The sequence below is a fragment of the Panicum virgatum genome, chromosome 9K (assembly GCF_016808335.1).
Source record: "Panicum virgatum strain AP13 chromosome 9K, P.virgatum_v5, whole genome shotgun sequence".
NCBI classification, from domain to species: domain Eukaryota; kingdom Viridiplantae; phylum Streptophyta; class Magnoliopsida; order Poales; family Poaceae; genus Panicum; species Panicum virgatum.
In genome coordinates this window covers 22,065,456-22,077,879 of record NC_053144.1, presented here as the reverse complement: position 1 = coordinate 22,077,879, position 12,424 = coordinate 22,065,456, and the positions used below count along the sequence as shown (strand labels likewise).

The window sequence follows — 12,424 nt, the reverse complement described above, 5'->3', positions numbered from 1 at the left end:
CTAGCTGGAACAGTCCTGTAGTTGGGCCGATAATGGTCCATCTAATATTACCTTCGGATGATGGCGCCCACATTTTTCATCTGAAGTAGTGAAGTGACATGACTCACCTTATCCGCGTTGTTGGAAAAAGGAAGAAAAGAACAATGGCGAGATTGATGGAACTTGGACTTTCCTTTTTTTTCTTCCTTAAAAAAAGAAATAAAAATGAATGGGTCTTGTTAGATAGGATATGGTCTTCTTGCACTTTTCAATTTTAAACTGATTTCGTATGATTCCATCTCATAAACCAACATAAATTCACAGAACAACCCATCAAAAAAAATCTCTGAACAAAGGACAATAACTTTACTCTGAACAAAGGACTCATATTTTACTTCGTATGATTCCATGACAACTCATAAACTCATCATTACTGAACAAATCACTAAAACTTTGAATAAAACTAGCTCCTCAATGAACTCTTCCAACTACCATCAGAATGGCAAAACCCAAACCCCCGCGAAGAACATCAAGAACCCAAGCAAGCGCCCCTCGCCACCGATCCGCCATGCCAACCTCCGCTGATCCCCTCACCGAGGAGCAGCATGCCGCCGCGGAGCAGGGCCTGGCCCGCCTCTGCACCCACCTCCACCTTCGCCCCCTAGACTCCCCCCGCCGCCCACCTCCTCTTTCACCCCCTTGACTCCCCCGTCGCTGTGGCCTCGGCCCTCCCGCCTCCCCACGAGGCGGGCCTCCGTGCTCTCGGCCTCCTCAACTCCTCCCGCCTCGACCTGCACTCCGACGCCCAGCGGCCCGGCCTCGTTGCCTCGCTTGTCGCCTACTACGACCCGCTTGGCGAGTGCAGCTTCGTCCGGGGCATCCGCGTCGTCGTCTCCTAGGATGACCTTGCCCGCGCGCTCTCCCTCCCACCGAAGCCAGCCTCCGCGGCGGCGGCGCCACCCAATGTGGACCCTACCGCGGTGGCACCCGCTGCCATGCAGTTCCTGCAGGAGCACGTCCTGCTTCCGTTCCAGGGCGATGGCTGGTGTATACTGCCGCGCGAGGCCGCCGCCGCACAGCAGGCTGTCAGTGAGGGGTTAGTGCATATGGTTGACTGGGTGGGCCTGATCTAGGACCTCGTGCAGGAGGAGCTGGTTGAGCTTCCCAAGAGGAACGATGGGATTTGTTACTTCGGGCAGCATCTGCAGAGGGTCATTTAGGTGCAGAAGCTGAACCTGTTTGAGCCGTTCGATGGGGAGAGAGGGGATGTTGTCATAGAGGTGTCTGTGGACGTGGAGATGGACGAGGATGGGGATTTGAATTGTGATACTGATGTGGAAAGGAAGATCTTGGAGGAGCTGGAGGTGGGGAATGATGGGGAGAGAGGGGAGGCTTTCACAGAGGTGCCTGTGGATGTGGATGTGGAGATGGACGAGGATGGGGATGTAAATTGTGATCCTGATGTGGAAAGCAAGATCTTGGAGGAGCTGGAGGTGGGGAATAATGGCAAGAGGCACATTGGTGATATTGATGGGTACAATGGCAACATGCAGGCACAAGAGCAATTTCCTCGGTGCAATCCGCAAAAGAGGTGGATGTGCCATAGCAACAGTAGCAGTATATCACCTGGATCTAGCTTTTTCAATGCAAGCTTTTCAGTACCTACATAGAACTTGATGGTTGAGCCAAGCAAACTCTATGACTATGAGCAGAACCAGCAAGAACTTCAAAGTTTACAGTCTGAAATACAACATTTGTCTGACACACTGCAGCAGAAAGAAGCTCTTATCCAATCCTTATACTCAGATCAGTTCAAGAAACAGAAAAAGTATCAAGCGAAGCTTAGACGCTTTGAGCATAATATGTTTCTAAAGAAAATAAGGCTAACGTTAAAATCATGAACAATGACAAGGCAGATGAATTAACTAAGCCAGAAGACGAGCTTTATAGCCTAGCTGCTGGAAAAGCAGCGTACATAGTTTCTCTATTCTACAGAACAGTAGCAATGGTTGCGAAGATGATTCAATAATCAATATATATGATTTCATAGGAGATGCACGATCAGTGGCGGAGGCAACGGTGGGTCAGGGGGGGCTTGAGCCTCCCCTACCGCCACCGGAGCCATGGAGCCCCCATGGAGCCCCTCCATGAAATTTTGGTGGAAGATGCAAGCTGTAGGGGAGGCTAGTCAGCTGGAGGTTGAAGAAGACCTGCAATCAGGCTGCTCGTGACTTGGGCCAAAGAAATATAGTATGGCGGCCCACCAAGACCTGAAGCCCAAGGCCCAACCATGGCAAAGAAAACCCTATCCAGTGTTACTGTCTCCCATCCATCGGCAGCTCGCGCAGGTATCTAGGGGCGGCGCCGCGGCGCACGGCAATCCGCGCTCGAGCTCGACGGGCAAGGGGCAACGCCGCGAGCACGCGACGCGGCGACCGGGCGCAACCAGGGGCGAGTGCCGAGCACCTGCCCAGGCGCGGCAAACGGTAGGCGGCCCGTGCGTGGTGCGCAGCACGCCTACGCCGCCGCTCGCTTGCGGCCTCGTGCCCCGACGCGCGGCACGCCTGTGCGGCCTGCACCCGGCGTCGGTGCTGCTGCTGCCTGCTGCCGTGTTGGACATGGTGCCGGTGCTGCACAGCTGCAGGGGAACCACGGCCAGCGCCCAGCAGATCAGGTATGAATCGATTTCTATTTTCAAATTCTATTTTGAATGATTCAATATTTGATTGGTAATTTGGTAATTGGTATGACAGACTTCAGGATGTCGAAAAGAACCTTGCATACATACTTTTCAAGTTCAAGTGCTTCAACTCCACATACTAATGAGAGCACATCTCAACCAAAGAAACCTAGAGCAGAATTTAGTCATTCGGACTTAATTGGGGACCCTGGAAAGCGCAAACCTATTGATGATTATCAACCTGAAATTAGATATCAAGTAAAGAGGGGCATATGCTTTGAATGGTCCAACTCAACCTCGTGATATCGTGTTTCCTCGTAAATGGATGAGTGGTGAATTTAGATCTTTTCAGAAGACTATGTATGATGAATTTGATTGGCTAGAGTATAGTGAGTACAAGGATGCAGCTTATTGCTTGTATTGCTATCTCTTCTTTAATTCGGCAAAGCTTGAAAAGTTTGGTAGTTCAGTCTTTGCACATGAAGGTTATGTGAATTGGAAGAAAGCTAAGGATACTTTTAATAATCACAATATTTGCAAGACTCATGTAGAAGCTAGGCTAAAGTGTGAAGACTTTATAAACCAAAGGACAAATGTGGGTAGAAAATTAGTTCAAATAAGCAAGGAGAAAGATTGGTAATGAAAAGATCAAAAAGAGGTTTGAAGAGATGAAAAAACGCCGTATGTTATTGCCTAAAAAATTAATGGTAAGCTTTGTTCCATTCTAAATTTATAATTTGGAGGTTCATGTATATTTGACTAATCAATTATGTCTATTTTTGTAGATTGCTTCTTCGGATGAGTAATGTGTGTCACCGTCACGCGCGGCGTCTTTTATTTTTCATGATGTATTTTGTGATTTTCATTGCCCATCGTTGTTTTAATATAAGACTACTTCAAACTATTATATTTGTCTATTGTGAGGTGTCGTAGTGGTGCCATGTCGTCGTAGCGTTTTTTTCTCAGCCCCTCCTAAATTTTTTCCTGGCTTCGCCCCTGTGCACGATTATGACAATGACATATAACCTAGGGAGCCATAGTCCAAGCATTAGACTGGCCGGTGGCTGGGCTAATCTGGCGTGAGAGGAAAAATACTGCTAGCTGGCTGATGGCTGGACTGATTTAGCGTGATTGGAAAAAACTGTTGCTGGCTTGCTGAAGCTAGCAGCAGAAAAAGGCGTAGCTGCTGGATCTGCGCCAGATCCACGTGCCTTTTAGATCAGAGATTTTTCTTTTTGATTTGATAGGTTTTAGATCAAAGATCTCGGATGTGTGGATAACCAAACACGGCCGGCCACAGATGTCGTCGTTAGCCATCGGCTTATCACCGCAGCGACCGTGATCCGTGAAAGAGTGCGGCATCTTCTACACGCCGCGCTTCGGGAGAAGCATTTCTTCTCCATAACGATAATGTCGCAGCAAAAGCTTCGGTCCTGTAAAACAAAGAAAAACTGACAGGACCCAGTTGGCCCAAAAAAGCCATGCTGTCCAACTGACAGCGGGCCCCACCCGCCGCTCCCTTGTCTAGATCTCATCGCCGAAGCCGTGGGCGGGCGGCGGCCAACAGCGTCACGGCGTCACGTACACTTCTCGCCAAGCTGCAAAAGCCGCTTGCCCAGGGCCCACCGACGAAACAGAAAAGCACGTCGCTACACTGACGCCGGGTCCCAACCACGTGGGGCCTTCTGTCAGTGACTTATTAGCTGTTGATCTCACGTCGAAGCTGGTGGCAAACGGATTCCCGACGCTCCTTGTCACAGGGACGTTGATAAAAGATAGGGCCACCACCCATTCTTTCGCTCCTCCGCTATCCCGTGGTCGCCGCCGCATCCAAAGCCACTCCCAAACCCCCGCTTCCCGTACCTTCTCGAAGCTCCCCGTGGCCGCCTCCACCCGCTCCGATGGCCAAGGAACCGATGCGCGTGCTCGTCACTGGCGCCGCAGGTACTGCGCCGAACCCTTCTCCCCGATCCGCGTAGCACCCGGTGTCGCCTTTGTCTCCTGGCAGGCTCGGATCTGGCCTAGTGCGCACGAGCCCGATCCGATCCAGCAGGCTTTGGACTTCAGAGTGAGCCAAACTAGCTGGATCTCGGGTTTCTGCCGCTTGATCTGATGGGGTTTAGGGATTTAGGGTTGACGTGTGGATTTGACCAGTGGAAGAGCTCACTACCACTGGCCTTGGTCAGCTTGTGGAATTTGATGGAACAGCGGTGCTAGCCCGATCTGATGAGTTGTTGGTCTTGGTGGGTAGGTCTCTTGGTAGGCGCCCGATATGATGTGGATTAGCGCTTCTAGGGACAAGCCGGCTTGTTGAACTGCTTGCTCTCATATACTTTGATCTCATAGCTGCAATCTGTATTGGAGCCTTTTTGAGGATTCTAGCGAAGGTTTCGGGGTAATAGCATGGTATGATGTGGTTTACTGGTTTGGTGAGTGAGTGGTTACACAAAACAAGTGGATTTGATGATTGCATCATATCAGATGATCTGGTGGGACCTATGTTATGGATCTAGCTACTGCATGGGGTTTGCATGCTAAAACTTCATGAATATGGCCTGTGATATAATCAGTGCCCTGGATGATGTAACATTTTAGCTGTTTATATATGTAATAATCATGTAATTGACTCTGTCGATCTGCCATAGATATTCACAGTGTAGGTGTAGGCATCCAAGCTGCATTTCTTTAGGCCCTAGAATTTGCCTCCACCAAAAGTCAGTCATGTCTAATTGTTTAGCAATGCCTTATCTTGCCCATTCAGTTGTAGCACGATAGCCAAGTTCGTGCATTTCCATTGTCACAACAACGGGGTTAGCCAAAATTTTGTCATATCTGCTCCTTATACAGTTTTTAGGTTATGTTTAGCATTAGTTATACAATTGCAACATGATGGAGCTATTCTGATATGCATCTACCACAATACATCAATTATTGCCTTCTGCCCATGTTGTCTTTCATGGTATTTGAGCTGGTGTCCAATACATATTTATTTTTGAGTTCCACATGATTATACTAACAGTGGTAGGGACCCTTTTTGTCCTCACATCTGCTCTGATACCTTGTTGGATGGTATTAACAACATTTAATGGTTGTCACATTGCTGTAAAGATGTATCAACAATAAAGTACGTCTGTAGTAGGGATATTGGTATATTTGCTTGGTTTTATGGCCTCTTGTTTATGAAAATACTGTAAGATGCGCAGTTGGGTGAAGCCAGCAGGGGTAATGCCACCTTTCTTCTAGGAACCCCTGGGATTAAGAAAAGTGGAAATGATTGTGTAGGCGCCATCGATCAATTAATGAAAACCTGATTAAAGCAGGGATTAAGTGAAACTAAATGGAATCCTAGGTTGGTGAATTTTCCATTTGAATAACAGTTTACATTTTTATGAAAAGGTCCCACATAATATCATCTGTAAAGGTAGTTTCCTGGAAACTGAGCAGAGGTTAATAGATTTTATTTCAAGTTAGGATTACATGTTCATTATCACTGTTGCTACAGTAAAAGCAATTTGTACAAAGTGACATTTGAACTCTAGTCTTTCTCTTGGTTCGCACTAATCTTTACAAAACAATGTGAGCTAATTTGTGTTTTTGTTGGACAGGACAAATCGGATATGCGCTTGTTCCCATGATTGCTAGAGGAGTTATGCTTGGTACAGACCAGCCTGTTATTCTGCACATGCTCGACATTCCGCCAGCGGCTGAAGCTCTTAATGGTGTTAAGATGGAGTTGGTTGATGCTGCATTTCCTCTTCTTAAGGGTGAGCTGATTCTCTCTCATAATTCTTTTGAGAAGTGCTCCCTCTTCTACGTGAGTTGTCTTTCTTGGTGGTGTTTAAACGCTGGTAAACTATAGGTGTTGTTGCAACAACTGATGTTGTGGAGGCTTGCACTGGTGTGAATGTTGCGGTCATGGTTGGTGGATTCCCCAGGAAGGAGGGAATGGAAAGGAAGGATGTTATGTCAAAAAATGTTTCAATCTACAAAGCTCAAGCATCTGCCCTTGAAGCCCATGCTGCCCCCAACTGCAAGGTATAGGCTGCAGCACATGTATAACTTCCTATTTTTAAATAGCTGTCATCATGCACTCAATTTCATCAAAGGTGGTGATACAGTGTCGTCACCTTACAATTTTTTAGTAGCTGTCATCATGCACTCAAATTTGTCAAGGTGGTCAAACACCAATCACCCAATTCAGTAATTTAGGTGGTCCACTTCTAATAAAGATCTCAAACTACCAGAGGTTGTGTTATCAATTTGATCATGTCATCATGCACTGAATCTAGTAATTTAGGATCCATTGTAATCATGCACTGAATCTAGTCATTTAGGATACATTGTCATGCACTTGGTTTAGTCATCTGGGTGGTGATACATTCATAGTGCATTATATGGCCACTATGAAATGGGCTTGCCAATACATTCATAGTGCATTCTATGGCCACTATGAAATGGGCTTGCCCTAAGTTTGCATGCTCCACACTTATCACAAAATGTGAATTCAAATGATATATCTAAACTTCAATTATTTTGTACCCTTGTTTTTTGGAGAAGCCAGGTCTGCTTTATTATGTTTCTTTGCTGTTAATGTACAATAACTGCTCTGCAGGTTCTGGTTGTTGCCAACCCAGCAAATACCAATGCTCTTATCTTGAAAGAATTTGCTCCATCTATCCCTGAGAGGAATGTTACTTGCTTGACCCGCCTGGACCACAACAGGGCTCTTGGCCAGATTTCTGAGAGACTTAATGTTCAAGTCAGTGACGTGAAGAATGTTATTATTTGGGGTAACCACTCGTCCACTCAGTACCCTGATGTTAACCATGCCACAGTGAAGACTTCCAGTGGAGAGAAGCCTGTTTGTGAGCTTGTTGCTGATGATGCATGGTAAAGACAGAAATGCCAGGGTTACTAAGATATTGGTGTCTGTTTCTATTTTGCTGGCAGATAGGAACTGATGGGTCACCCTTCTTTTTATTAGGCTTAATGGGGAATTCATCACAACCGTCCAGCAGCGTGGTGCTGCAATCATCAAGGCGAGAAAGCTCTCCAGTGCTCTTTCTGCTGCCAGCTCTGCTTGTGACCACATTCGTGATTGGGTTCTTGGAACCCCTGAGGTTAGCTTCGATGCCTTGAACCTCTCGCTTCTATTGGTTTTAACTATACACTAGTATCAATGCCTTCAATACATGGTTGTAGGGAACATTTGTTTCCATGGGTGTGTACTCCGATGGTTCGTACGGTGTGCCTGCTGGACTGATCTACTCATTCCCAGTAACGTGCAGTGGTGGTGAATGGAAAATCGTTCAAGGTATGATGATTGATGTTAAATTGTTTGGTGCCTTGTTCTTTTGTAAAGTATATTTCTAGTTGCTTTGTCATGGATAGCTAGATCGTGTAGTTTCTCCCCTTGCTTTTGTCGTCTGAAAGGCAGCATGTGCTATTATGGAGGATTTCAGGGGGGGAGAAGCCTGATGTTCTACTCAGTAGAAAGTAGTTGTGCTGTTGCTTTTTATTTTCATCCCATAAATTACAATGCACCTTGCCTCCTAGATTTGCCATATTCCAAGCTGTCTTATGTGTTTTATCTTGTCATGATAGGCCTTCCCATAGACGAGTTCTCGAGGAAGAAGATGGACGCGACTGCCCAGGAGCTGTCAGAGGAGAAGGCGCTTGCTTACTCATGCCTCGAGTAAACTCTACCCATACTCAGAGCAATTGCTGCTCCTATGTTTTGAATAAAAGAAACTCCAGCGTCATTCATAGATTCTCTCACTCAGAACTGCTGCACATCTGCGGTGCAGGTCGCTGGCTTCGCCCAGTGTGCATGAGGCTTGTAGCCCTTTTTGCCTGATGATCTGCAGGACATTTATTGAAACTTGCAACTGAACCTCCTGACCATCTGATGGAAGTGGAACCGTAGTTTTGTTGCTCTTTGGTGCAGAACTGTCACCGCAGCAATTTCGGGCTGGTGGGATTCCGTGTGTTTTTTGGAATGGATTTGATCTCGTCGATTACTTTCGGCTGCAACACCGTTGGGTACGTCCCTGCTTCGTTTGCTGCCCTGGCACGATAACCGACCTGTCTCGGTCTGTCATGGCTGGAGATCTTTGCCTGGATGCCCATCTTTTAGAGCGTGTTTGGATTGGTACCCGTGATTGCCAGGCCAAATTTTGGCTGTTGACCAGCAGTACCGAGAGCGTTTGGATAGCAGCCATTCTGCCAAGATTTGGCTTGCCCATATATGTCCACACGCGCACGCAGTTCATTTTTGAGCCCACGCAAGGCGGTCGTTTTGTCCGCCATGTGGCCGGCCAATGGTTTGGCGGGGCTTGGCCGGGACAGCATCCTTATTCTCGATCTGATCATTTGAGCTCCAACTTAAACTGGAGCTCAAGTTGACAGGCTGAAATGTGAAATCTGAATAGAACAAATCTCTGGTAACAGGGTAGGATCAGTTCCTGGAACTGGACAACTTGAACTTTGGGTTCTCCTGAAGATATTTAACTAGCATCTGATCTGATCTTGTCACTGAATGCTGCTGGTAGCCCCAACGCTTCGTCTTAATCGCTCATCAGCCCTATATAGTACTACTTAGCATCCACGTCGTTTATGTCCTAGTCAAATACATTTAGACCCCGTTTGGATACAAAAAGCAAGGGACTAAAATTAGCCCTACTTGTGGTTATAAGCTAAATTTTACTATTACTAAATGGTGATTTTTTTAAAGTTTTCATATGAAGCCACCTAAGATATGCTAGGTGAACGCCCTACAAAAAAAATATATAAATTCTCTAAAAAAACGAAATACCTAGCCATAAATCTATTTTGTTCTAAAAAATTACCCACCTTTTGCCATTATGACGAGTTATCCTAAAATAACCCCACATATCTATATCTTAATTACCTGCATCTGCCATTATAGAAAAAATTAGATCCAACCTAATTTATACCCTATATCTATATCTTAATTACCCGCATCTGCCATTACAGAAAAAATAAGATTCAGCCTAATTTAGATATTTCAAAAAATTTAAGTCTATAAAATAGTCAACCAATCACATCTACCCTAATTATTCTTCTTAATTTCTTCTCTTTATTTGAATCAGAGAGTCTATGCATCTGTATGTATAACGAGAGTTGTCGTCCTTTCGAAAAACAAAATTTGATGCTTTATTTTATGATGAGCAGCATGCCGTTTTTGATCTAGATGACTGGCACTAAGATAGAGCTGGGCTTAACAAAGCATTAGTCATGATTGTGATGTATACAAGTTAAAGTATATTTACTCGTAAAAGAGTTACAATATATTCAAATTCCATGTATTATGATGTATAAATGAAAACTCTATTTGTCTAATTCCTTCATTTCAAACTATAACTCATTTTAGTTTTGTTCTAAGTTAAATTTCTTTATGTTTGACCAAGTTTATAGAAAAAACTGCATAAATATCTACAATATTAAACTAGGTTCAATAAATAGGCTAAAATATATCTCGGTCTAAATTTTTTATGAACTTAGTCAAAATTAGATGAATTTTCTTTAGGATAATGATAAAAAAAACTATTATTTGAAATAGAGAGTGTTAACTAGGGACGTATAAGTATAAATTAGTTGTCCGTGCAGTTGTACGGGTTTAATAGGCTAGTATGGACCAATTAGGGCTAATAAGATCTAAACACCAATTAGAGCTAATGAGTAGGAGTATATGTGCAAATTAGCTTACAATTAGCACACAACCAATCCTTTATATTGCTTGCCCAAACCTAAGGACCTTGCCGTAACCTACTGCCAGCTGCCACCATCACATCCCAGCCTTCACCTCCCCTGTTCCTCACGGCTATATCCGTTCCGTTCCGTTCCATCCCATCCCATCCCATTCCAGGGTAGTCGAAGCCCAAAGCTTCGTGTGCCGCAGCCGTGGACTCGTCGCTGTCGTCTCCTACTACATGCCACGGCGATCGTCCACACCGACGTCACAGGGGTCTCCGGCCGTTCGCCGCCCGCTAGTCCACAACGGAACGGAACGGGATGGACGCAGCAGCCGGGCGCACCGGCACGGTCAGTCAGAGCACGCCGCATTATTGAGAGTTCCATAGCTCAGCATCCCGCACACTTCGCCACGCTCGCTACTGACCTGACCTGCCTGCGCCGGCGCACGCACGGAATGGCTGCCCGGCGAGCGACACCGACGCCTTGGTCTTCACCGCCGGAGCGGCGCCGCCGCTGCCCGGCCGGCCGCGAACCGCAGCAGCCGCTACTCGTAGAGATTCGTTCGGCCGGGCCCGGAGCGGCTCGGCGACGTGAGCAGCCACTTCACCGCGCTGTCCCTGCCGCGTGCGCCACGTGCGCGCGCGACCGTGCCGAGCCGAGTCGTGCTACGGGAAACACCCAACACGCATCGATGGGAAGCGGAGACGAGTCGCTGTGCTGTGTGTGGATGCAGCAGGGGGGCACCGGATGCCTTGACCAATTGACCATGGCCGCCCAGAGCCAAGGACGACCATTGACCGCCGTCGTTCAAGCAGGGCCATGTTGTTGGGGGGCCAAAATTGACAATAACCGAGGCCGACCGGTCTGACCGGTCAGCCCAATTGGTCAGACCGGTCTGGGCCTGTACTCCGAGTAGGGTTAGGGTTTCATGTTAAGAGTCCTATTATAATACGATTTTTAAGGGGTATGTCATCTCCGGCCTATAAATTTAAAGGCTGCGGCCGATTGAGGGTTTTCTAACCACAATCGAATCAAAACTATTCTCTTTACTCAATATCTCAAACCCTAATTTTTTCCAACCCCTTTGCTGTTCTTTGCTCGTCTCTACGGCGTTCAAGGGCGTCTTGAGTGGCCTGCCGACCTCAAGGCAACCCTAGATCTTCAAGCTCCGACGGGGTTCCTCCCGAGCTCGAGGTTCTAGGTTTTCGCGTGTTTCTACCTTCAACCGGTCTGACTGGTTGGAGCGACCGGTCTAACCGGTCGCCATTTGAAGCTCGCTGGTGATTGATCGTTGCGATCCACGCGTACTAGCGCACCGGTGTGTTGACCAGATTAGCGTCAACATACTTTTTGACAACTCCGCTGGGGAAGAAGGAGCAATCTACATCAGTTACAATGACCGGTGAATTAGGAGATGCGTGCAAGGTAGATCCGTTGAATGCTAGAAACATCACTTATGAAGATCTATCTGTGGAGCAGCGCCATAAGTTCGAAGCCGATTTGAAGCGGTAGAACAAGGAGATCAGGGCGAAGATGCTTGCATGTTACGGGAAGATCCGGCAAGGTGTGATCGAGAAGGAAAAGTTCGTCATGTCAGGGACCCAATCTGCCACACCGCCTGCTCCTTCCACTACTACGTCGACTTCTCCTACGACCGATGTAAGTACTCCTAAAGACCCTCTTGTTCACTTCTTGAGGGAATTTGTGGATAAATTTGAGAAGTCGCAAACTGGCACGCAAAATCTTTTGTTTGACATGCATGATAAGATGGAAAAGGGCAAATCTGTAGATACATCTTATTCCACTAAGGATATTGCTCAGAATTCGGCAGCGCCTGCTTCTAATGTTAATGTGCAGTATGGTATGCCACCGAATTATTTCACTGGGCAGTCATCACCGCCAGGCACCGTTCGGCCAACCACGGCCGAACCGGTCAGACCGGTCGCATCGGCCGGTTAGACCGCTACCTCGGCGGCAGGCCCAGTCAGACCGGTTAGACCGGCGCCATGATGCTGGCCTCGGCGTCCGCTCCCGCACTCGCGCCAATTC

General features: G+C 46.9%; 1 protein-coding gene across 1 annotated transcript; it reads left to right on the top strand.

Moving 5' to 3' along the window:
- Positions 1-4,394: 4,394 nt before the first annotated feature.
- LOC120650780 (malate dehydrogenase, cytoplasmic-like) lies at positions 4,395-8,596 on the top strand. The gene is made up of 7 exons (XM_039928042.1): positions 4,395-4,603; positions 6,265-6,423; positions 6,519-6,694; positions 7,272-7,549; positions 7,644-7,779; positions 7,862-7,973; positions 8,264-8,596. Exons 1-7 carry the CDS (start codon positions 4,561-4,563, stop codon positions 8,356-8,358), a joined length of 999 nt encoding a protein of 332 aa, XP_039783976.1. The 5' UTR covers positions 4,395-4,560; the 3' UTR covers positions 8,359-8,596.
- The last annotated feature ends 3,828 nt before the right edge of the window (positions 8,597-12,424 follow it).

What these genes read in the sequence shown, in the direction of transcription:
- LOC120650780 (XM_039928042.1), top strand. Translation starts at nt 4,561, where the DNA reads ATGGCCAAGGAACCGATGCGCGTGCTCGTCACTGGCGCCGCAG. An exon ending in GGGTTCTTGGAACCCCTGAG is followed by an intron (nt 7,780 to 7,861) that starts GTTAGCTTCGAT and finishes ACATGGTTGTAG; the next exon opens with GGAACATTTGTTTCCATGGG. An exon ending in TGAATGGAAAATCGTTCAAG is followed by an intron (nt 7,974 to 8,263) that starts GTATGATGATTG and finishes TTGTCATGATAG; the next exon opens with GCCTTCCCATAGACGAGTTC.